Source organism: Cylas formicarius, unplaced genomic scaffold, assembly GCF_029955315.1.
Source record: "Cylas formicarius isolate icCylForm1 unplaced genomic scaffold, icCylForm1.1 PGA_scaffold_7__23_contigs__length_41026272, whole genome shotgun sequence".
Classification (NCBI taxonomy): domain Eukaryota; kingdom Metazoa; phylum Arthropoda; class Insecta; order Coleoptera; family Brentidae; genus Cylas; species Cylas formicarius.
The window spans coordinates 6098034-6124567 of NW_026844352.1; the positions used below are offsets into that span (position 1 = coordinate 6098034).

Genomic DNA, 26534 nt, shown 5'->3' on the forward strand with positions numbered 1-26534 from the left:
AAATGTCATATGTGTCTCAAATTTGCAGGTATCGACTTCAAATTTAGGAAGTATCTATGCTCGTATAAAACTTTTATATCTCGATAACGTACTGGTACTGAAATGATCAGCTTCGAAAAAAAAAATTTTTTTGTCAGCGCGTTCTCCGTTCTCGTATTTTGGTTTTTCCTGAATAACTTTCAAACCGTTGAAACTACAAAATTGAAATTTGTCTCCTTTTTAACTCTCAACGAGGCACATAAGCTTATAAAAAATTGCCCTGATCCAACCCCGGTATCCATCTTTTTTTCGCGATTTTCGAATGTTTGTGGACATTGTTATGAAACACGATAAGTGTCCGAAATTTGAAGTAATCGACTTCATATTTGGCATATATATGCAGCTTTGCCCCGGGCAGGCAGAAGACGCAGAAGATACAGCTCCATAAACTTTTATACTTGACAATTTTTCAAAAATATACAGCGTGCGCTGTAAATTCAAAAAAACTGAAAAATGGGTCCCCCTATTATTGAAAATTGGTTATAACCGAAAGGCTATGATTCAGTATTTTTTTAAAATTTTTGAATTTTTTTTTTGGTAATTTTATGGTTTCAGAAAAAACTTATTTTCTCGAAAACCATTTACTATTTTCCAAAAAAATTCTTGGACCAGGAAACGTGGAAAATCCAGGGCTATATCCTCTACTTCGAACTTTGTTTGAATCATATACAGGGTGTGTCGTTTAGGGGCAAAAAATCTAAAAGATCCTAAAAATTTCCTTTTTTCTGTGTAAATTATTGGCGATAAATGAAAAACCGTTAAAGATGGGATAATTTTATTTGAACAGTATCGTAAACTGTGTCGAGAGAGAGAGTTTCAGGTTATTATTATACAGGGCGCGAAATTTGCTATTATTTGTATAAATTTTAATATATACCGATGTTTGCTGTAACTTTGAAGTTCGACGAGATGCGAAGAACTCTTTATACAGGATGCATGCACAATTAAATTCCATCGATTTTGCGAAAGTTTCATAGTGGTCCGCGTATTAGAGGATAGTGCAAATAAACAACTTACTCAGAATCTTTAGTTCTTTTTATGTAACCTTGATTGACACAAACAATTAGCTGATTATGAGTGAAGCCCTTAAGTATTACTCCAGGCGATTGTCACATTCGAATTATTTCCGGAAACTGCGGCGTTTCTCAGCATAAACTGAATACAGACCACCATGTAAGTAGTTACGATGGATAGTATAGACCCCAGTATCTTGTAATTGACCACGAAAATACCACCCGTAGAGATGCTGGCGTCCCTGCAGCTTATCTGTTGAACGAAAATCTGAGTCTCTTGTTTAAGCGCCCTCTTGCGGTCGGTGCTCGGCATTTTGGAAATTTCGGCGGACAACTTGTGGCAGATCGCAAGAATGTCGACGTTTTCTTTCTGGATTCCATGTCCGATGCCAGCCAAAATGGTCGCCTGAAACTGAAAACGACATAGATGTAATGTTAATTTAATATAACGGATCACATTTCTTTAAAAATTACGTCACATATTTTACTTGGTAAATGAAGGAATATACGAGATTAGCGCCAACATTTCCAGGCCTGACATAGATGCAGCTCCAGTATCACGATAAAACTTTGTCATCTTTTAAATATATATCTTAGTAGGCTACAAAAAAAATGAAGTCTTGCGTCAAATAGTTTTTTTATTGACAGCATTTTAAACAAGACGTGTCCGAAAAAATGTCGCAAATAACGCAAATTGAGTACAGAGCAGTAATAAAGTTTTTGACAAAAGAAGGGTTAGCACCTAAAATTATTAAAGAAAGGCTGGATGGTGTGTACGGCCAAAATTCTCCTTCGTATTCTGTAGCGAAAGAATGGCTAAAACGTTTTCGAATGGGGCAGGAGTCTCTTGAAGATGATTCAAGAATTGGTCGACCAGTGGAGCTCGTAACGAAAGATATTGTTGCGATTGTGGAAAACGTGGTATTGAGTGATCGAGGTTTAAAGGTCAAGGAAATGTCAGAAATTACTAAGCTTTGTGACCATGACCATTTAGGTACGCATAAGGTTAGTGCACGATGGGTTCCTAAAAACCTTTCGGCTATTCAAAAACAACGCCGTCTCGAGTGTACGTGGTCTATTTTGGAACTCTGTGGGTCGGAACCGAAGGCTGTGATAGAAACTATTGTGACGGGAGATGAAACTATGGTTCTCTATTATGACCCTCTATCGAAAAAAGAACCAATGGAGTGGAGTCGTAAGGGTGAAGCACCTCCAAGAAAATTCAGATTCTGCCAGTCAACAAAAAAAGTGATGGCCACGATCTTTTGGGATTATGAAGAAATTCTTTTGATATGTTTTAAAGAAACTAATACCACCGTCAATGGTAAATATTACGCAACATTATTACATAAATTGCGAGACTGCAAACGTGTAAAACGTCGAGGAAAATTGACTAGAGGCGTGCGTCTTTTGCACGATAATGCACCTGTCCATACTGTTGGTGTTGCACAAGCTGCCATTTTACAGTGTGGGTTCCAACAGATAGATCATCCTCCATATAGTCCAGATATGGTCCCCAGCGACTATTACAAGCCAAAAGAATATTTTTTTAAATGGATTGTGTTGTTAATAAGATGTAATAAGTGTATTGAAGTTAAATTGGGATTATATTGAAAAACAATAAAAAATTGTTACTCTACTTTGTTTCTTTCATATTCAGGCCGGGAAATTTTACCGCTGCCCTCGTATTAGGCTTATTAGCAGGAGGTTTAACACTTTATTTAAAAAATTGTTTAAATGTGGACGGATCAGAAACATGTCTTAATACAAGTCTTTAATAAGCAAAGAAAGCATCTCATCAAAGTCAGTCATACCATAAACAATATTTTAAGGAACAACAAACAAACCATAATTAAAATAGGTATAGTCGCGATAAGTGACTTTGAGGCTTGCCCCTAACCAGCCATAGCTAATGGTCAGAGATATCCAGCAAGATCTCTTTATTCTGTTATTCAGTTATTCTGTGGGCTGTGTTACTAATTGGTAGAGGTTGTATGGGGTGCATGTGTGTTTAAAAGACGAATGAATGTCAAATGTCAAAAGTCAACCATGTCAATGATATCGTCTAACAAAAACAAATAACTTAACCAACCAACCAAATCATTTGTTGGAATCAAAATACTCAGAGTTTCCTCTAAAGCTTGAAAGAACTGTATTATAAGCGCGCTTCATTACCAGCAGCGACGTTTCGAACTATGAAACTATTGTGACGGGAGATGATAGTATGGTTCTCTATTATGACCCTCTATCGAAAAAAGAATCAATGGAGTGTCGTCGTAAAGGCGAAGCACCCCAAGAAAATTCGCGCTGCCCTCAGCCTACAATTACATACACAAAAAAATTCCCTGTATTTACGATTTTTTTCATCACAAATACCAATAAATCCATATGGTTGAAAAAGGCATTTTTAATACCATATTCAACAATGATCGCCAGATAAAGTAAGAAAATTGTGTTCATTTATAAGAAAACGGAGAACTGTAGAGAAAATCTCAGTAGGCCACTGCATTTCCGTTTAAAAAATGCCCTAATAATGTTTTTATCTGAATCCAAAATTTCAATAAATAAAAAAGAAATGGCCAATTTTCAAAAGGGCTGAAAATTGAAAGACGCCCCTGTAAGCAATTAAAAAGTAATTAATCAAATGCAAAGCAGGAACAGTCTGGTCTTGATAAAGGTAATATACAGAGTGTTTTCTGATTGAATGTCAACTACCGAGAGCTGAGAAACAAAGTAAGGTATGAAAGCCGACAAACCAAAGAAACATGGCTAAAGAGTAAGTGCACGGAAATTGAGTCGAGAGGGATGCTACAATGGGAAAGGTACATTAAATACTTGTTCGATGATCAGAGAGTAGAGATACAAGCTATGACTGAAGAACAAGCGGGTTCTACGTTTGTGAAAGAAGAGGTAAAACGGGCAATAGTGACCACAAAAAGTGGTGGGTCCGGACGAAATACCTGTGGAAGTGTTGAAGTTGATTGAAGAGCAAGATTTGGACTTTATAACAGCATTATTCAACAGATTATACATAACGAGGATCATACCAACGGAATGGCTAAAGAAGCGATGAATACCGTACAATAAGCTTCATTAGTCACACACTAAAAGTATATTTGAAAGTTATACACCGCACAGTATTTCAGAAGCTCGAAGATAACATCCCTGACACCCAGTTCGGTTTTAGAAACGGACACAGTATTCGGGACGCGTTATTTGCGTACAATATCCTCATACAATGCTGTCTCGATGTCAATCGGGAAGTTTACGCCTGCTTCATAGATTACAACAAGGCGTTTGATAAAGTGAGGCATAATCAGTTAGTAGAAGTGCTAAATCAGAAAAACCTAGACTGGTGAGACATCAGGATCATTGTCAACCTTTACTTTAATCAGAACGCTCTTTTATGTTCATTAATGCGTTTCTTGAAGGATTTACCTGTTTGTCCAATATAAATTTTAGGACAAGATCAGCATTTCAACCTGTAGGCACCTGATTTTTGATATTTTGGATATTTCGTTTTATTGTTTTTTAAAAAATTTCCTATTGTGTTTTTAGTTCTGCAAGCTATTTTTAAACCACATTTTGACAAATGTTTTGAAACTTTTTCACTAGGTTCTCCTATGATAATTGTTTTAAATTGTTCGTGTTCTGTATTAGGTTTCGGATACATAGAGTTTACTGTTGTCTGGATTTGTTTTTTATTTATAATTTTATGTATAATAGATGGATTGTAGCCATTGTTCAGTACAATTTGTTTAATGATATTAAGTTCTTTGTGTTAATTTTTTGTTGAGAGTAGCGTATTAAGAAGTCTGTGTATAAAAGAATCAAATGCAGCCTTTTTGTGTGCATAACGGTGATTTAAGCTATGATGTATGACTGTGTCCGTGTGTGAAGGTTTATGATAAATGGAAGAATCTAATTTGTTTTACGTTTTCGTAATAGTTAAGTCTAAAAAAATAAATAAAGTTATCCTGGTCAATCTCGATAGTGAATTTTATACGATTATGTAATGAATTAATGTAATTTAAAAAAAAATTCAATTGTTTGTCCGTTCCAATAAAGCAAGCAAAGACATCATCCACGTATCTATACCAGCATAGAAAACTTTTACTTAAATGATGTTCTAATATAATATTTTAAAAATTATCCATAAAAATCTCGGCTAACAAAGGACTAAGTGGGTTTCCCATAATCAAACCGTCCTTAGATATGTAAATCTATCCATTAAATTCAAAATAATTTTGGTCTAAAGATACTATTAAGCAATCTAATAAATCTTGTTTCAGCAATGGATTAACCTGTTTCCGAGTTAGGGTGAACTAAATCTACCACATCCATAGGTGGAATAATGGGAAATAAGTTTTGTACATCAAAAGACAATAGTGATGCGTTAAATATTATGTTATTTTTTGATAGTTTTTACTAGTGACATTTAAGAAATTTCTTGGTGTTTTTTGTTATCTATTAATTGAGAGTTTATTATATTCTCTAATACATGTTTGTTTAAATTACAATCGTTAATGTCCTTAATTGCTAATGCACAGTCGATCCCTAAGCATTAATGTACCAGTGCTGTAAGTTAAAGTTGAAACCTTTTTCCAAAAACTCAAATTCATTTTCAGAAAATGTTGTGTCTGTTAAGTTTATGAACCTCTTGCAAAATTGGTGGTTGGAAGCCATGGAGATTAACAAAATGAGACATTCAAATGTATTGCTTAACGATCAATTAGTTTTAAATACCTCTCCTTTATTGAACTTAAATTCCCACAACAATATTATTTAAGGTTTTATTATCATTTTTCGGTATATATAGTAGTAGTAGTTTGTAATTATTACATTTGATAAAGACACGGTGTTGTCGAAACAATTGTCATGTGAAAATCCGAACTTTTAGTTCTTATTCATTTTGTTAAATGGATTTTCATCAAGTAAAAGCCACCTCAGTTCAATTTTAGGAAATTGGACCTTAACAGAGTGTACGAAAGAAAAATAGAGGCATTTGAGATGAGGACTTATAGAAGAGTGCACAGAATATCGCGGACGAAGCACAAGACCAACGCAGGATGAACAAAGAGTTAGATGTGTTGAAAGAAGTGAAAAGGAGAAAGATCGTCTATCTGGGTCACATAATGCGAGGTCCAAAGTATGAGTTGCTTCACTCGATAATCCAGGGAAAGATTGTGGGCAGAAGATCAATTGGAAGAAGAAGAATATCCTGGCTGCGGAATCTGCGAGAATGGTTTAACATGACTTCTTCAGAGCAGCGGTTTCCAAGGTCAGGATTGCCATGATATTAGCAAACCTCCGGAATGGAGAACCGACATGAAGAAGAAGAACTTATTTAAAATTAAAATTAAATTTTAAAAAATAAAATACTTTTTACATAGTGTACCAAAATTTTTTCAGCCGATATTGATTGGCCAAAAAAGCCCTTTAATTATTGACATTCGATTAGAAAATACCCTGTATATGACAATTTTCAGCCAGTTTGCGCCACTTGGGCCGTCCCTTACCTATAAATAGATTTTTGGTTTTTAGATAACAATAGGTTTTAATGGACGGTCCGTCAAATGCCAAAACGACATACTTTGGGACATACTTTACCCACGAAGTTATTATCCATGCGAAGCTGACCAGTCCGTCGACCGCCGGTGCGCAAGGATCGAGGTTAACGCCGATCAGGGCGAACCCTACGAGCACGGTGAGGTGCAGAAATATGGTGGCGGTTTGGCAAACCACGTGGGAAAACGCGTAGACGCCGAAGGTCGAGTTGAAACGGTCCAGCAAATCGCAAAGCTTGAAATGCTGCTTGCGTATCAGTTTTATTTTGTGCGTCGCACCGCCCGTTGACGTTTGCCCGACGACTAGCTTCAGATTTGCCGCAATTGTTGCGAAGCAGGCCTTGATCGCGCGCATGTAAACGCCTATAATCGCCCCGGATGTGGCATGCGTGAAATATTCGCCATCCCGGATGACCGCCTGCATGTAGATACGGGTACGTTGTTTCTCGGAGGTCGTGAGATAATCGACAGCAAATAGCAATCCGACAGAAAGTAGCGTCCCTGCAAACGTCATACAACGATTTCAATAATGACTCTTTTCAACAGGATCTTGTCGGCATCCCTTGGCATCTCATTATTCACGAAAATTATATTGTTCAGAAAATAGATATATTCAATTTCTTCATAACTTCATTGTTTGATAAACATGCTCCTTTTGTCGTTTATAAGATCACCAAAATCTATGCTCCTTGGTTAACACATACTATTCGTGAAATGATGAAAATGAGAGATAGTTTATTGTCGAAATATAAAAAATTCAAATCTATCGCTGACTACATTGCTTATAAAGAATGTTGTTACAAGTGCAGTACTTAAAGAAAAATCGGCGTATTTGTCTTACAATTTCGATTCTAGGAATTCTAAGCAGATATGGAAAACTTTAAATATGTGTTTGTAATCGACCGACTTTGGAAATTCCACCTAACTTGAAAAAGCCCAGTGACATTAATCATTATTTTACTTCTGTTTTTGACAATATTATAATATGCCCCAAAACCACTTCTTTCTATAAAAATCGCAAGTTCAACTCTAATATACCATTTCCATTTAAACTCGCAACTATTGACTCAATTAAAGCGATTATTTCAAACTTTAAGTCAAATTCTGCTGGTGTTGATCTTGTACCTGCTAGAATGCTTCAGATGACCCTCCATATTACCGCGCCATACATTGCACATGTTATTAATTGCTGTTTGGAAGTAGGCTATTTTCCTAGTATTTGGAAGTTTGCTTTGATCACACCATTGGCAAAAAATAACAATCCCAGCCAGTTCTCAGACCTTCGTCCAATCAGTATTCTTCCAACTTTATCTAAAGTTTTTGAAAAAGTCATAAATATACAAATTTATGATTATGTTATTTCTAATCATATTGTCATTAACAGTCAATCTGGATTTCGTAAAGGTTTTAGTACTATTAGTCTACTTTTACACATCAACGATCACATTATTAGTTCTTTAGATAATGGTCTTGCGACTGCACTTATATCTTTAGATTACTGTAAAGCCTTTGATTGGCTTGACCATAAACTTATGTGCGCAAAATTGAGTTACTACAGCTTTAGTTCTAAGTTATTTTGTTAAATGGATTTTCATCAAGTAAAAGCCACCTCAGTTCAATTTTAGGAAATTGGAAATGGACCTTAACAGAGTGTACGAAAGAAAAATAGAGACATTTGAGATGAGGACTTATAGAAAAGTGCACAGAATATCATGGACGAAGCACAAAACCAACCCAGGATGAACAAAGAGTTAAAGGTGTTGAAAGAGGTGAAAAGGAGAAAGATCGTCTATCTGGGTCACATAATGCGAGGTCCAAAGTATGAGCTGCTTCACTTGATAAGCCAGGGAAAGATTGTGGCAGAAGATCAATTGGAAGATGAAGAATATCCTGGTTGCGGAATCTGCGAGAATGGTTTAACATGTCTTCTTCATAGCAGCGGTTTCCAAGGTCAGGATTGCCATGATGTTAGCAAACCTGAGGAATGGAGAACCGACATGAAAAAGAAGAATTAATTTAAAATTAAAATTCGATTACTGTAAAGCCTTTGATCGGCTTGACCATACAATTATGTGCGCCAAATTGAGTTACTACGGCTTTAATGATGTTTCGATTTTTTGAAAACTACTTCGCTAACCTATATTATTCTTAATTTATATTTCTGATATTCATATATCCATCGAACATTTGAATTTGCATTCATTTACTGACGACAGCTATTTTATTTTATATCAATTTGTATAACTTATTTCTATATTCTTCTGGGCATAATCTTCAACTTAATGCTAAAAAATGCAGTGTAATGTTCTTTTCTCCTAAACCTAACATTGAATAAGTATCCCAAAATTGTAATAAAAACCTTGGTGCTATATTTGATTGTAGACTTAGATTCGTGGAACATGTATCTTTGTTGGCGAAAAAGTCTTATTTGGTTTTGCGCCATTTATACATTCATAGAACTGTCCTTAATTTCAGTTTACGGAAACTTTTGGCTCAATCACTTGTCTATTCGATTATGATGATTATACTGGCCATTTGTGTCTTCCGTTGTGTTAGTGACACGTTGCTCAATTTAATTGCGCATTTGAAATTTATCATCGAGTGGGGATTTTTTTTTAATCTATAAACATCAGTGAATTAGTGCATATTTAATTGGTAATTTTTTGTAAGTACATATGTTAATTAAATGGTTTGTCTAGTCTAAGATGCATTGTTTTTGTTGATATGATGCACTCGCCCCGTCAATTTCCTTTAGTGGGGCAAGATTTTTTTAGCATTCACCATTGTGGGAAATTATATCCGTAAAAGTAAACGAGGAGCTAGATATTCTGCTGAAACCCTTAAGTTAGTCGTGAATTATGTGAGAAATGGTACTATGACAGCATACAGCGCAAGCGCGATATGGTCCGATCATAGATATAAGAAAGTGACCAATTGCTTTTGAATGGGATTATCCAAGGTAAAATTGTGCTCCGTAATAGAAAATAATTTTACACCTACCTGTGTTTGTATACTACTTAGTTTAAGTTTATTAGTAATCATTCTTATTTCGTGTGTAATACAGCGTGTGTTGAATCGTAAGCGAATTATGCAAAATATCTGCGAGTCTAGTGTATCTCAGGAGATGCTCCCGCCCAAATGTAGAAAACGCTATTCTATTGAGACTGAGGAAGTTATAAACAATGTTTATTTGACTCTCATTGAACGTGGTGCCAGTAAGCAAGCGTCTTTAGAAGAAACGGCCACATTGACGAAAATTCCAACATCAACTGTATGGAAAAATGTGAATAATTCCATTTCAGCGAGGAAAAAAAAGAAGCGATGCTGACATTTTCTCGAGTGTAGATAAAAGTGATCAAGATATAATACGGTGTAAAATTTACCAGTTATACGAGGAACAAAGCGGGGCTACATTAGACATCTTAATTAGGAGGCTTGAAAAGGATGAAACCGGTGTTAAATGTGGCAAAACTACCTTATGGAAATGTATTCAACACATAGGTTTTAGAGTTTAAAAAATTGACAAAAGGCAAGTTTTAATGGAATCTTTTAGAATTCGTAAATGGCGACTGGAATATCTAGAAAAAATTAGGATTTACAGAGAACAACAAATGCCAATTATTTACTTGGATGAAACCTGTTTCGATACTTATGGTACCCCGGAAAACGGTTGGGTTGACTCAACTGATAAGTGTAAAACAAATGCGCCATCAAAAAGAGGTAAAAGAATAACTATTTTGCATGCTGGCTCTAAAGATGGTTGGATTCCAAATGGACTTTCTCTGTCTGCGAAAAATATTAAACATTATTCTCTGGATTACCATGAAGACACCACCGCTGATTTATTTGAAACTTCGTTCAAAAGCAAACTAGTTCCAAACATTCCTCCTAATAGCGTAATTGTAATGGACAATGCAAGTTATCACAGTAGACAGTTGACTAAAACCCCTTCCTCATGTGACCCAAAAGCAACAATCCAACACTACATGTATAATAATACAAAGTTAGGCAAATTCTGTTAAACATATAGAAAAAGCAGAACAATGGTATATCCACATTGCAAATAATATAGAACAAATAATAATTAGAACAGGCAATAGGCGAACAGGATGATAGCGATAGTGATACTGATATATTATGTGAATAATTTTAAGTAATTTAAGTAGGTAATAAAAACAATTTTTAATTTTATTTTAGATTTAAACATAAATACATACATAAATAAATAAATATTGTTTAGTACCTTTCCTAACAAAATCCCAAATAATTAAATTCTAAGCAAATTACGGACCTGTTCGACCATATTTCATTCTTACAGCTTGCACGGGTCGTTCCTAAATTCGTATCAGTTAGTCACTTTCTTATATCTATGAACAGACTTTACCCAACGCCTTGCGGAACTTGATCTTCGGGGAACCTCTGCAAATGTCAAAACTCGCCAAAAATACGATCAACTTTCCGAGCCTCAGCGCGTGTAATAAGCAAACGAGGTTGCTGATTACCAACACTATGTAGTGAACGTCGCACACGAACTTGGTGACCGGTTCCGAGTAACGGAACTCTGTCCCGTCTACAAAATGTACATAGAAACAGCCGGATGCGTGGAAAAAAAAACCGGCCAGCCAGAGTCCGTAGTAATGGCGCTGATTCCTGCAAATTGCAGGAATTGCGAGAGACGCGAGCTGTTTCGGCATCGTTTCAGCTCTCTCGACTGTAATTTCACCGTGGTCTATTGTGAGTCGAACAATCTGAACGTAAATTAACTAAATAGGACCATAGGTCATTTTCCGTCTGCGATACTAAAAGATTAAATGAAATTACGGTAATAAAATAACTGTGTTTCAATGCAGAACCAATATTTTATTATAGGGGTCTCCAAACTACAGCCCAGCTAACAGCTTATTGCTGGCTTTAGGTTTAGGTTTAGGTTTAATAGAACAATGCATGAATAACGGTATACAAATTTAGGTAAAGTCTGTTCATAGATATAAGAAAGCTGTAAGATTGAAATATGGCCGAACAAGTCCGTACTTTGCTTAGAATATAATTATTTGAGGTTCTGTTAGGAAAGACACTAAGCAATATTTATTTATTTATGTATGCGCTTATGTTTAAATCTAAAATGAAATTACAAATTATTTGTATTACCTACTTAAATTACCTAAAATTATTCACATAATATATCAGTATCACTACCGCTATCATCGCCTGTTCTAATTATTACTTGTTCTATATTATTTGCAATATGGATAGACGATTGTTCTGGTTTTTCTATATTTTTAACAGAATTTGCCCAACTTTGTAGCGGGATGTTAACACCTTCGGTTTCTATTAGTTTGAGGACATTGGAGTTAACACGGAGAAAACATTGTTACGACGAATGGCAGATTTCAGTTGGTGCCAAACATGTTCAATGGGATTAAATATACGGTGGTAAGGTGGAAGCCTTAAAACTGTATGCTCTAGAATTTTCAAGCTTTGTATTATAATCTTCGTGAAAATAAATGTCGTTATTATACATGTAGTTTTGGATTGTTGCTTTTGTGTGATATGTGGAAGGGGTTTTAGTCAACTGTCTACTGTGATAACTTGTATTGTCCATTACAATAACGCTATTAGGAGGAATGTTTGGAACTAGTTTGTTTTTAAACCAACTTTCAAATAAATCAGCGGTGGGGTCTTCATGGTAATCCAGAGGAGAATCTTTATAATTTTTCGCAGACAGAGAAAGTCCATTTGGAATCCAACCATCTTTAGAGCCAGCATGCAAAATAGTTATTCTTTTACCTCTTTTTGATGGCGCATTTGTTTTACACTTATCGGTTGAGTCAACCCAACCGTTTACTGGGGTACCATAAGTATCGAACCAGGTTTCATCCAAGTAAATAATTGGCATTTGTTGTTCTCTGTAAATCCTAATTTTTTCTAGATATGCCAGCCGCCATTTCCGAATTCTAAAAGATTCCATTATAACTTGTCTTTTGTCAATTTTTTAAAATCTAAAACCCATGTGTTGAATACACTTCCATAAGATAGTTCTGCCACATTTAACACCGGTTTCATCCTTTTCAAGCCTCCTAATTAAGATGTCTAATGTAGGCCCGCTTTGTTCCTCGTATAACTGGTAAATTTTACACCGTATTATATCTTGATCACTTTTATCTACACTCGAGAAAATGTCAGCATCGCTTCTTTTTTTTCCTCGCTGAAATGGGATTATTCACATTTTTCCATACAGTTGATGTTGGAATTTTCGTCAATGTGGCCGTTTCTTCTAAAGACGCTTGCTTACTGGCACCACGTTCAATGAGAGTCAAATAAACATTGTTTATAACTTCATTAGTCTGAATAGAATAGTGTTTTCTACATTTGGGCGGGAGCATCTCCTGAGATACACTAGACTTGCACATATTTTGCATAATTCGCACACGGTTCAACACACGCTGTATTGTCCTGGAATTTTTCCAGTAGAATTTTTGATGGCATAAACGGATTTCGAGAATTGACTGTTCCCCTGGACCCTCGCAAACGTGATTTTTAACTTTTGTAAAATATTTCCCGACCCCCAGGCCGCCCCCAATTTCAATAAATTCCATTAGGGGACCAAACACCATTTGCTTGCCAAATTTGAAGTCGACAGCTTCAAATTTCGGACACTTACCGAGTTTCATAGCGATGTCCATAAAACATGGGAAAATAAAAAAAAGATGGCCGCCGTGAATTGACAGCTACCGTCATCGTTACAAACCGATTTCTATACTCTTAGAATTTAATTCATTCAATTAATTCAATTTGCACGATATATAATTATCCATAGAAATCGCTCAATGTCCGAGACCTTATTAAAATATTACGCGTCCGAAAGCAAAGTTTTCACTTTTCATCAATTAGTAATAATCGGAAAGTGTCTAAAATTGCCAATCTCTAATGCAGAAAAGCCGACAACATTGCCTCATTGGTTATCGAAAGTGAAACGATTTGTGCCAGAATATATTAAATCTTTTTTGCAGCAACAAAGAGAACAAATCACTGAGGTAATTATGTAATTAAATGCAGAGCTGAAGTGGCTATATTAACAGAAAGATCACGACGACCTTATAAAGCGGAACACGAATAATTGGGCCTCATTTACAATGCTTCGCCATCGATAGAAATAAACAGTTTTTCAATAGGCCCTTAAATGACGAAATTTTATTATTGGCTCCATACAGTTGGGCTACAGTCCTACAAATTGCCGTACATGAAGTATTTATGAATGCAAAACGAAGTGGTATGGTCTGTTCATAGACATACGAAAGTGACCAACGATGGTCATTAACATACAATGCAACAAGATTATTACCTAAAGTTTCGAAATTTAAATTCAGGTAAAATTGTGGTCCGTAATAGAAAATAATTTTATACCTACCTGTGTTTAATATTCTTTGCTTTGGTATACTACTTAGTTTAAGTTTATTAGTAATCATTCTTATTTCGTGTGTAATACAGCGTCTGCTGAATCGTGTGCGAATTATGCAAAATATGTATGTATTTTCCCATGTTTTATGGACATCGCTATGAAACTCGGTAAGTGTCCGAAATTTGAAGCTGTCGACTTCAAATTTGGCAAGCAAATGGTGTTTGGTCCCCTAATGGAATTTATTGAAATTGGGGGCGACCTGGGGGTCGGGAAATATTTTACAAAAGTTAAAAATCACGTTTGCGAGGGTCCAGGGGAACAGTCAATTCTCGAAATCCGTTTATGCCATCAAAAATTCTACTGGAAAAATTCCAGGACAATACAGCGTGTGTTGAACCGTGTGCGAATTATGCAAAATATGTGCAAGTCTAATGTATCTCAGGAGATGCTCCCGCCCAAATGTAGAAAACACTATTCTATTGAGACTAAGGAAGTTATAAACAATGTTTATTTGACTATCATTGAACGTGGTGCCAGCACGCAAGAATCTCTGGAAGAAACGGCCACATCTTTCCTAATAAAACCCCAAATAATTAAATTCTAAGCAAAGTACGGACCTGTTCGGTGATATTTCATTCCTCCTGTTTGCCCGGTTCTTTCCTTAATTCGTATCAGTTAGTCACTTTCTTATATCTATGAACAGACTTTACCTATTGGTATTGGTTAAAGCCATTAACAAAGAAATCATACTTACTCGAATGACAAGGCAGGAGAGGAGGACTTATTCAAATTCAATAAGAGGTTACAAATACACCAATATCGTCGATAAGGGCTATTATTAATAGTGGGGGGGAATTGAGGAAAATGAATAAACTTAGTGATTTTCAAATAAGGTAAACAAAAAACAAAATATAGGGTTAGTGCCGTATAAAACAAACCAGCAATTTTCTGACATATAAGCCTACATCATATATTTTTAAATTGAACACCCTGAGAGCCCTGACTGACAAATAAAAATGTTTTTGTTTGACTATTAGTATACAGAATTATCGTTGAGAGTCATTATTGTTAAAATGGTTTTTAGGCAATTTAGTATTTTTTAAAAGGAGTGGTATGCATCAAGTATACTTTCTGAATAATAAAAGCTCGTCCTCAGTAAATATTAGACTTTACCCAGAGCGCCGAGCTCCTTCAAAAAACAGATGTTTCCAAGACTGGCAAAGAAGTTTGCAGGAAACGGTATTAAATACTAAGAAGGTATGCCAGAATCGTAATGTTTTAAATGAAGAAGATAAGGATTAGGATTCTATGGAGCTCATCCAATTTCCTCCATTACTAGAGTATATGAAGAGATAGGTATTTCTCGGGGATCAATCAACTCAGTCCTGAAAGAATATATGTATAATGTAAAATGTATAAATATATGTATAATGTATAATAGAATGCATTTAAATTTCATAAAACCCAAAAACTAAGTGCAGGACAATGTCAAAGGAGGATACAGTTTGTTAACTTTTGCATTACAAAATCAGTATACTCAGAGACTTGCCACCCACTGGCAAAGGTTAAAAACCCGCTTGACTTAGAAGATTTGAGGCCAGTTAGTGTACTACCATGTATGTAAAAAATTTCTAAAAAAGTAATTAATCAACAGCTTTCTGTTTATGTGGAACAATATAAAATCTTGACGGAAACCCAGTCGGGTTTTAGGAAAAACCATGGATGTTCTGCTGCGCTAGCCAATGTAAGCGATGACATTTTAAGAACCGCAGATGACGGAAAAATTCTGTTTGCAATTCTTTATTATGTTGGTCTTAGCGAGCAAGCGGTATTACTGAGAGTCTGCATTGAAAATAAAATTTCCACCGAGGTGACTGTTGTCAGTATCGTTCCGCAGGGTTCAATACTGAGCCCGTGGTTGTACGCAATATATGCGTCAAATCTGGCTACGACCCTTGAAAACTGCCAAGCACAAGCGTTCGTCTGGGCTGTCAAGTCATGTGCCGAGATCTAAATAAATTACAATGTTTTTCACTGAAACACTCGCTATTCTTAAATCCTAAGAAATATTGTATTATGCTTACAATCAACATTGGGGACACTACCATACCTATAAAAAATACCGTAAAAAATGTGGGAGTCTTCTTCGATTCTGACTTGAGATTTGAGAGTCATGTCTCTGACTGCTTCCGGAGAGCATATGCAAAGCTTAAACTGCTCTATGATAGTCGTCACTATCTCTCAAGAAAAATAAAAATTACATTGTGCGAGTCTCTTGTGCTTTCTGTGTTCAATCACGGTGATATTTTATATGGAAACTGTTTAACAGCATTGCAAAAACAAAGGATATACAAAGTGCAGAATTTATGTTTGCGACTAATATACGGTATTAGACGCCTAGAGAGAATATCACATAAACTAGTAGAGACTAAATGGTTGAACATGGAGAGCAGAAGAATGGAGCCTGTTTTTATCAAAGTCCTCAATATCTGTGCAGATCTCATGTTCATAATTTTAATAATAGATTTAGAGGCGCCATAACTCCTCGTCTACATAAAACAATACTATTTGAGCGTGGTTTTTCCTCTAATATAGCTAAATTGTATAATAGTCTTCCTAATAACTTCAAAGCCCTGACTCCGAATAGATTTAAATTTTATGCTTCCAGATATTTTTTCGAAAAATAAAGTTTAAAAAAAAAGCACAGTCTATCTTTAACAAACGTGTGCAAAATAGGATACGTCAATAAGTGTGAGAAGAAGTAAAAATGTTTTTTTTTCTGTTATTGTGCTATCGCTGTCGCCATAAAAAAAAGAGTTATCATTTCTCAATCCGTTGGGTTAAATAGATCCAGGTGGCTAACATACTGATGTTATCCATATCTGGATTTCGCCCATTTCTGTGTATGTATATATATATACATTCATTTTGTAAAAGAAAACGGTTATTTGTGGATAGTATGGATAAACAGAAATAGAGACATATTATTATTATTACTATTATTTACACTTTAGTGTGTCATTGTTATTGTTTTTCTTCTACTTTAATTTAAAATAATTATTGTTGTTGCAGTCAGTCACGGCACTCTTTGAAATTATATTAAAGTTTGCTATTTCTGCCGATCTGTCAAAAACGAGCGGCCTAAAATAAAAAGTGTGTTACAGTATTGCACACAGGGTGTTCAATTGAAAAAAATATGAAGTATGAAAAAACAAAAAAGTTACAATTGAACGCACGGTACAAGGCATGGAATATAATATATTCATGTTTGCGGCGTAGGGGACTATTGCTTAAACAAAAACTGTAAAACGACGACGACGTAAGTGACGGTGTTGGTTGTGACGATCCCCAGTATTCGAAAGTCAATTTTCACAATACCGGCGGCCGTTAGGGCCGGTCGTCTCGCCTCAACTTGGTTGGCCAATTCGCGCAGGTTGTCGCGAATCCTTTGGACCAGAGTATCCGGAATCGACGGCAATTTGTTCATAAACTCATAGCAATAATTGAGGGTGCGTTTGTTTTCATCGACCACGGCGTTGCCGACACGCGCCATGAACATCGTTTGTCCCTGGAAAACGAAAACTATCGGAATTTCCTGACGCAGCTAGAGGTGTTATTGATAGATGATAAATGTTTACTTTTATATCAGTTTTTATAGTTTTATCAGAATCTCAAGTTACGGGCCCAAAATTAGAGTATATCTACGAGTTCAGTACTGTAACATTCCTATTAGACTCTCAAACATTTCCGTTTATGCGCACAGTCTCAGATCTGCTGCTTAAGATATTTTCAATGGGTTATACTGAGGAAGAAAAATTTTAAATAATAAAATTACAAAAGAGAAGCTATACGTTCGATGGAAAAAAATTAACAGCGAAGAACAACGCTCCAGAAACAATACGCTGAAAAGAAGTTTTATAAAGCAAAATAGAACTCTAAGAATATCTGGAAACAGCGAACATCAACAAAAAAAAACAAAAAATGCATCAAAGAATTTAATATACACTTTTCAAAAAATGGAGAAACTTTAGCCAACAAAATATAGCAACATTCCAATACCAATTTTGAAGAAGAAGAAGTTGTTGCTAGCATATATTTTAAATCATCAACGATTAACTCATTAAAAAATATTTGTGCCCCAGGCATCAAAGGTCTGCAGGCACTAATCAATATCATTGGACAAAAAATGGTAGAACTTACTAATAATGTCCTGCAAACTGGTAACTACCCTGAAGAACTGAAAGTGGCTAAAATCACTTTGTCCAAGGTACTAGAAAAAATTACTAAGGTAAGGTTAATAACATTTATCGAATTAAATTTGACAACCATCAATATGGATTCCAAAGTAGAAGTAATACGCAAGAAGCAGTTATTGATATGCTGGAATTTATGACCAATAAATTGGTTAAAAACAAATATGTAATAACAGTGTTTGTTGATCTTCAAAAGGCGTTCGATACGGTCAATATAGGGCTAATGATGAATAAATTAAATAAAATGGGACTTCGTGGGGTGTGCTATCACTTGATTAAATCTTATTCTATAGCCATGTACAAAGCCTAAAATATGCAAACTTAAAAGCAAGGTACTTCAAATTTGCTGATGGCACTGCATTAGTTTACTCGGGTGATAGTGCGGAACGGCTTGAAGAAATTTTTAATAAAGTAAATTTTTGTGCAGTATGTTGAGTGGCTGTGCTATAACAGACTTTCGTTAAACGCCCAAAAATCAGTTTATATGATATTTAAAGCATCTTGTAACCTAAACACAAAAATAAATAAAGCAGCACTCAAAAGAGTGTGTGAATATAAATGCCTAGGGCTAACTATCTCTGAAAATCTAACTTGGGATAATCATGTTAAGACTGTAATTGACAAAAGTGTAACAATGCTAGGTGCAATAAAGTCAATCAAAAAACAAGCTGCTTTATAATAGCTTCGTAGAGCCACACCTGAGATACTTGTTAACATGTTCAGGAAACACCAGCATAGCACAGCTAAATAAATTACAAGGGCTACAAAATAAAGCACTTAAAGTAATATTTGCAATGAACTTTAATATGTCTAGCGAAGAAATCTACACAAACCTACCTTACTTAAAAATATGTGAACTTAAGATGCTAGAACAAACAAAATTTATTACTTAATTCAAAACAAACTGATTAAAAAAAAAGTGAAACTGGCTGGAAATGGACAGTTTTACAGTTACAGCACAAGAAACAATGATAAATTAAGAAATGTATACGCAAGAACCAAAAAGAAACAAGACTCGCCAATATGCAGAAGCATTCAAGTGTTTAATAAAATACCACAAACTCTATTAAAGGACAAGAAAATGTGTCATAACATTAAAGACTTTATAAGAAAAAATAGAATATTAACTTATATTAACAAACTAGTATATTTAATTTTACTAGAATATCATACTGGGTTTGTGAGACGTCGGGGCCAGTTTTATTTACTGTTTAGAGGTCTGATATATATATATATATATATATATATATATATATATATATATATATATATATATATATATATATATATATATATAGGCAGACTTGACAATTTTAAAACAATATGGCTATTATCCAGAAATCGAATGATAATTATGTTAAAACTGAAATCTAGCAAAAACAGCTAAATGAACTGTCAATAAACTAAATAATATATAGAACATTCCATAAATAGATCGTCGTTTGTTTTTTTCTGACATTTGCATAAGATAATGGAGCAAAAATCGTCAAACTCTTGTATTTGCACTTTTTTTTCTTTCTTTGAAAATTAACCATGTAGGTGAGCGTCAAAAATGTAATGAGTAACCCTGTACATATCTCTTTTTACACAAAAATCACCTATATTTAACTTTTGTGATAATGTCCTTCTAATATACCATAGGTTAATCCCAAAATGTAGCAAAAAATTAAATAAAAACTTAAAAATAAAACCCCTATCATGAAATTCTTACTCTTCAAGTTTTATATTGGTATAGCCCTTATAAATCTAAAAGCGCCAGATAAATATTCTTACCAAAAATTCGCTTTGGATCGAAGAAGGGCAAAATATAAAATCATTCGTTATATTTTTTGCCAAAAAAGTTTCCATGTTTTTGAGTTCCTATTATATTTAATAGCACACTTTTGTACTAATGTCACAGCAAGAATTAATGACCGTTTCTCACAGGTGGTGACGAAGATACACATACATACAAACTTCAAACAACAAATGCGGCAACTGTTAAACCTACGCTTTGCCTTCAATATGTTGAAGATACCTTCACGATTTGAAATGGAGCAGACAGACAGCTTCTTCTTGGCGACCGTACATTAAATACACCATTAAGAAAAAGAAGAAGGGTTGTCTATCGTTCCTAGACGTCCTTGTAAATAGAAACAATCAATGTGTGAAATCTAATTGTCAGTCTAATCATCACAAAGCACCACTCGATGTAGAATGAAGCACTATTAAAAAGGATTTGCTTCAAAATTATAAAAGGAAATCAACAGCAAAACGATGTCTCTCCCTTACGGTCCCATACGTAAATTTCAGAAAAAATCAGCTAATAGCAAAACATTGACTCAATAGGAAAATGTAGAAAAACAAAAAAAAATTAAGAATTAAAGAACATAGAAAACACACAATGAGGGGTGAAATTCTGAGGCATGGACCAAACATCACAACATCAAATGGTACGAAACACAATGAACTGCTCCAGCTCGAGGAAGTTGCATTCATTTAAACAATTGAAACATCTTTAGCAATCTAATCGTGGAGATCGAACCGATGGAACCGGTAAACAAAAACTAAAGAGAATTCAAGTGCGACAATCAGTATTTCTACTGAATCATGGTGTACCATATTCGAGCAATTCAGCAAGTTCACAGTAACTTTCTTTCGAACTATTCTCGGTTCTGACTGCCTACTAGAGTATGTGACGTTATATTCTTCGGACCCGTTAGGTTGTACTAGCTTGCGAAAATTAGCAGTTAGTTTGGGGGTACCTGGAAATAAATCTCGCTCTTACAACAATCATGGTATACTTAAAAAGCGTTTTCTACGTGTAAGATGGTGATTCTTCTTACAAAACTTCTGGATTCCTCCTGCGTCGGTTCTTGCTGAGTCAAAATTGCTGACTTTTCGCCAATCATCCTGTTGGCTTCTTCAGAAATTTGAAAAACTAACGTCAACACTAGGAAAACCATCAAACTCTTCTAAACTACCAAACACTGTAATAAAAGTATCATCAATTACATCACTTTCGGAAACTGAAAAATTAATTATTTCAAAAGGTTCCAACTTCGTCCTTGCGCCACGTATTATCCCAGAAGACGAAACCATTTCAAATGTCGAATCTATCCTAAACAAACTGCCATCTCAAACAGCTAATGAAATTCGATTTGAAAAAGCAAAAATACTTAAAAAATCAAAACCTCCTAAATCCGATGCCTGAACGCATCGCCCAAAAATCTCTAAAATTCAATCCAGACATCGTAATCCTAAAAACGGATGAAGGAAATGCTACGGTAGTCAAGGACACAAATGAATATCAGGAAAAGATTCAGATATTCTTACAGGCGGATCATATCGTCAACTTAAAATAGATCCTACGTCATCTATGGATCGCAACCTTATTGTTATTAAGGCTTCTTCTCTATCAGACTCCGTGAAAAAATCTGTTACTCCAAAGATTCACAAACCAGGATTACCCCTTCGACCTATTGTCAGCACCCTTGGTTCTGCAACACATTCTCTAGCAAAATATCTAGCTTCCTTATTAAAACCTCTTACATGGAAAACTGACAGTTCCGTACGTAATTCTTTTCACTTACATTACATTAGATACACAAGATATTCTAGTTAGTTTCGACGTAGAATCCCTCTTTACCAAAGTTCCTATTCCTGAAACTCTCGACATCATTTCAGATATATTAAATTAAAAATTCGAGAATCTGGAACCAAACCTTCTTACCCTAATTGAAAAATGCTTAGAGGGAACATATTTTTCTTTAAACAGTCAAATTTAGCGCCCCCCTCAAACAATATATAATCAGGTACAGAACAAAATACGAGCCAGTTTGAGTCAAGCTCTGAAGAAGCCAACAGGATGATGCGCGAAAAGTGAGCAATTTCGACTCAGCAAAAACCGACGCAGGAGGAATCCAGAGGTTTTGTAAAAAGTATTACAGTAGCCTGTGGAAGTTTCTTTGAAAAAAAAAATTAATATGGTGATTGTTTCGATTAGTTGGAACTGGCAGGAAAAAATACCAGGGTAAAGTCTGTTCATAGATATAAGAAAATGACTAACTGATACGAATTAAGGAAAGACCCGGGCAAGCTGTAAGAATGAAATATGACCGAACATGTACGTACTTTGCTTATAATTTAATTATTTGAAGTTTTGTTAGGAAAGATACTAAACAATATTTATTTACTTATGTATGTATTTATTTTTAAATCTGAAATAAAATTACAAATCATTTTTATTACCCACTTAAATTACTTAAAATTATTCACATAATATACCAGTATCACTATCGCTATCATCCCCTGTTCTAATTATTATTTGTTCTATATTATTTGCAATATGGATATACGATTGTTCTGCTTTTTCTATATGTTTAACATAATTTGCCCAACTTTGTGAAGGGATGTTAAAAAATTCGGTTTCTATAAGTTTGAGGACATTGGAGTTGACACGGGAAAAAACATTGATAAGATGAATGGCAGATTTCAGTTGGTGCCAAACATGTTCAATGGGATTAAATATCCAGTGGTAAGGTGGAAGCCTTAAAACTGTATGCACTAGATTTTTTGCATAATTACCACAGACGTATTCCTTTTGTAGGTTCAAGCTTTGTAGAACCTCAATTAATTGCTTTTTGGTATAATTTTCGTGAAAGTAAATGTCCTTATATTGCTTTTGTGTCACATGAGGGTTCTAGTCAACTGTTTACTGTGATAACTTGCATTGTCCATTACAATCACGCTATTAGCAGGAATGTTTGGAACTAGTTTGTTTTTAAACCAACTTTCAAATAAATCAGCGGTGGTATGGTAATCCAGAGAAGAATCTTTAAAATTTTTCGCAGACAGAGAAAGTCCATTTGGAATCCAACCATCGTTAGAGCCAGCATGCAAAATAGTTATTCTTATACCTCTATTTGGTATCTCTTCTTTTTTTCCTCGCTGAAATGGGATTATTCACAATTTGATGTACAGTTGATGTTGGAATTTTCGTCAGTGTGGCCGTTTCTTCGAAAGGTGCTTGCTTGCTGGCACCACGTTTAATGAGAGTCAAATAAGCATTGCTTATAACTTCCTTAGTCTCAATAGAATAGTGTTGCCTACATTTGGGCGGGAGCATTTCCTGAGATACATTAGACATATTTTACATAATTCGCACGCGATTCAACACACGCTGTATTACACACGAAATAAGAATGATTACCAATAAACTTAAACTAAGTCGTATACCGAACCAAAAAATATTAAACACAGGTAGGTATAAAATTATTTTCTATTACGGACCACAATTTTACCTGAATTTAAATTCCGAAACTTTAGGTAATATTCTTGTATTATTGTATTAATATTGTATGTTAATGGCCACCCTTGAATAATCCCATTCAAAAGCAATTGGTCACTTTCTTATTATATCTATGAACAGACCATATTGCTCTATTATTGCTAATAACGCACGCCGTACTCACGATCGATATCAGTATCCAGAATAAAAAATCCAGCAGGACTAAGTCGTCTAGACGGACCCCTTCGATAACGCAGCCTTTAACGAAAAATTCGATAACCGCGCTGACATCCCATAGCAAGCTGGTGACGATGTACAGTATCGCCAACAGGAGCACGCTGCCCATCACCTCGTTGAATTTGTCGATCAAGTCGCAGAGACGGTTATGGTACTGCTGTAAACGTCGCAGTTCGGCAGGAAAGGAATCCGGTTTGTATCCAATTCGCTCCTTCCGTACTGTTAAGGTGATTGTCCCGCGATCGTACCATCTGGACGCCATGAGAGCCAAAGACTCGTTAATGTTTTTAAACTGGTCGACCACTGCGGACCCCAAATTTATAACCGTGATCAACGTTACGTTGAAAAAATAAAACTGCACATCTTTCGCCACGTAGTACTTAAAATGAGGCCACCCGGCGAGTCGTAGCAGAAGCAACGCGTCTGTTATCAGTAGCAGTACGACCAGCATGCTCAAGGCTATACTCCAACGGTTAACCCTTTGAATGTCGTCGGTGATCGCCGTTATCAAGTTTTGGAACTCGTTTACCCTGACGATGCTGAAAACACTCATTAGATTCGACGCCGTCAAGATAAAGTGGCAAAGCTGATCGAGTGTCAACACCACTGGGTTAATATTGTCGAACAAATGGGTGAGTTTTCCGTATACGGAATATGCGTAACCGCAAATGATGGCGACGACGGCGACGAATGCAACGAAGATCGTAAGGTTGCGCATTTTGAGCAAGTTCGTCAGCTTTCCGCAAGCAAATCGTCACCGTACACGAGCGATACAGGATAGATAGATCTATTAGATAAACGGTGTAACTAATTATCCACTCGCGTTTTGTTAATCTGCTAGCATTAACACGATAACGAAACGTAGTAGCGATTAATGCGTAATGTTCATTTTGACGTGATGATGATTAACTTTTTCGGCATAATATCCACACCACAAAAGTACCGAAGATGGTTTAATGTTTCTTATGATACAAACGAAAATGATGTGGCAAAAATTCGTTTTCGTCTGCAGATATGCACATGTTTTAAAACTAAAACAGTGCGAAATGCCATTTAACACGATTTCTCAATTTGACTGAATTAAATTATTTAACTATAGATATCAGACAATAATACGACATTGTTATTAATGAATAATTAATAATTAAACGGAAAAAATGATGCAACAGTATAATTAAATTGTGGAAAACTACTAAAGTTAAATAAGGACACTGAAGCCGATAAGACACTTGAGATTCATTTAGGCACGCTTACCAGTCAGTCAACCGTGTAAGAAGTTTTGATTTATTAACTTTCGTCGTTGAAAAGAACTGTTCTCATTAATTAGTACTGCGAAACACACGACCCAATCTTTCTTAATTCCGTAGAGATTTAAATTTCTTATAAGAATAATTGAAAACATTTCACGATAATTATTTTTCAGTCAATAACAAAATTCAGAACAAAAAGTTACTTTTCTTTAAATTCTTGAAGTTTTGACCTTGAATATTTTTGAAATGGTTCAATATATCGAATCTATTGGTGATAAGACATGGTTATTTACATATGAGACTGAATCGAAAATGCAAAACTATAATGAGGATGATCTTCCCATTAATCTTAAGAGCTCATACGTGGTACTTTCTAAAGATAACAAGCAGCTAGTTTTTGTGTGTCAACAATGAAGATTTTGTAGAGTTTAACCTAAAGATTATGACTTTTGGAGAGTTCACAAATTGGTAAATCGTGATTTTTTAACTATAATAATTTCTAATTAAAAAAGACATACTACGTTTATATCGATAACATTCTTTTGGAGATATTTGTGGTATAAAATTTAATCACACAAAATTGCATTTTTTTTTTTCATATACTTTTCACTTTCTTGTTAGTAACGCTTCGTACTTATTATTAATTATTAATTAATAATTAAACGGAAAAAATTGATGCAACACTATAATTAAATTTTGGAAAACTACTAAAGTTAAATAAAGACACTGAAGCCGATGAGACACTTGAGCTTCATTTAGGGACACTTATCAGTCAGTTAACCTTGTACGAGGTTTTGATTTATTAACTTTCATCGTTGGAAAGAACTGTTCTCATTAATTTAGTACTGCGAAACGCGCGACTCAACCTTTCTTAATTTCGTAGGAGATTTAAATCACTTATAAGAATAATTGAAAACATTTCACGATAATTATTTTTCAGTCAATAAGAAAATTTAGAACAAAAAATTATTTTTCTTTAAATTCTATCAATTTTGACCTTTCATATTTTTAAAATGGTTCAATGTATCGAATCTATTGGTGACAAGACATGAATATTTACATATCAGACTGAATCGAAAATGCAAAACTATGATGAGGATAATCTTCCTATTAATATTAAGAGCTCATACGTGGTACTTTCTAGAGATAACTAGCACAGATAGAAAAAAAAATCAACGAAGTTAAGCACTGTAAAATATTTAAAGGATTTTTGATCCTATTCGTGTTATTTTTCTATGTGAAATAGTTATACCACATTTATTTCGATGAAGCACATCGTTTTGGACATATTTACTTTTTTACACTAACAAAAACTAACTGAAACTGGTCCCAATTTCAAAATTTCAAACCGCTCGCCTTATCCTGATTGTTCCTAATTGATTTATTGATGTTATGTAACAAACTTTTATTCAACATTTGACTTGGGCATACACATACAACATTTTAGTAATGAAAATTTGATATTCATACAATATGGATTAGCAAATATCGATCATTAAGGCGACAC

The 26534-nt window shown here is 34.9% G+C and overlaps 2 protein-coding genes across 2 annotated transcripts; both read right to left on the reverse strand.

Moving 5' to 3' along the window:
• Positions 1-810: 810 nt before the first annotated feature.
• Positions 811-11316, reverse strand: LOC132705489 (uncharacterized). The gene is made up of 3 exons (XM_060676090.1): positions 11004-11316; positions 6663-7120; positions 811-1464 (listed from the first exon to the last, which is right to left on the reverse strand). The coding sequence occupies exons 1-3, from the start codon at positions 11311-11313 to the stop codon at positions 1126-1128; spliced, it is 1107 nt and encodes a 368-aa protein (XP_060532073.1). The 5' UTR covers positions 11314-11316; the 3' UTR covers positions 811-1125.
• Positions 11317-14873: 3557 nt separating this feature from the next.
• Positions 14874-25051, reverse strand: LOC132705490 (uncharacterized). Its single transcript, XM_060676091.1, has 3 exons — positions 25032-25051; positions 23725-24316; positions 14874-17586 (listed from the first exon to the last, which is right to left on the reverse strand). The coding sequence occupies exons 2-3, from the start codon at positions 24226-24228 to the stop codon at positions 17302-17304; spliced, it is 789 nt and encodes a 262-aa protein (XP_060532074.1). The 5' UTR covers positions 24229-24316; positions 25032-25051; the 3' UTR covers positions 14874-17301.
• Positions 25052-26534: the final 1483 nt, after the last annotated feature.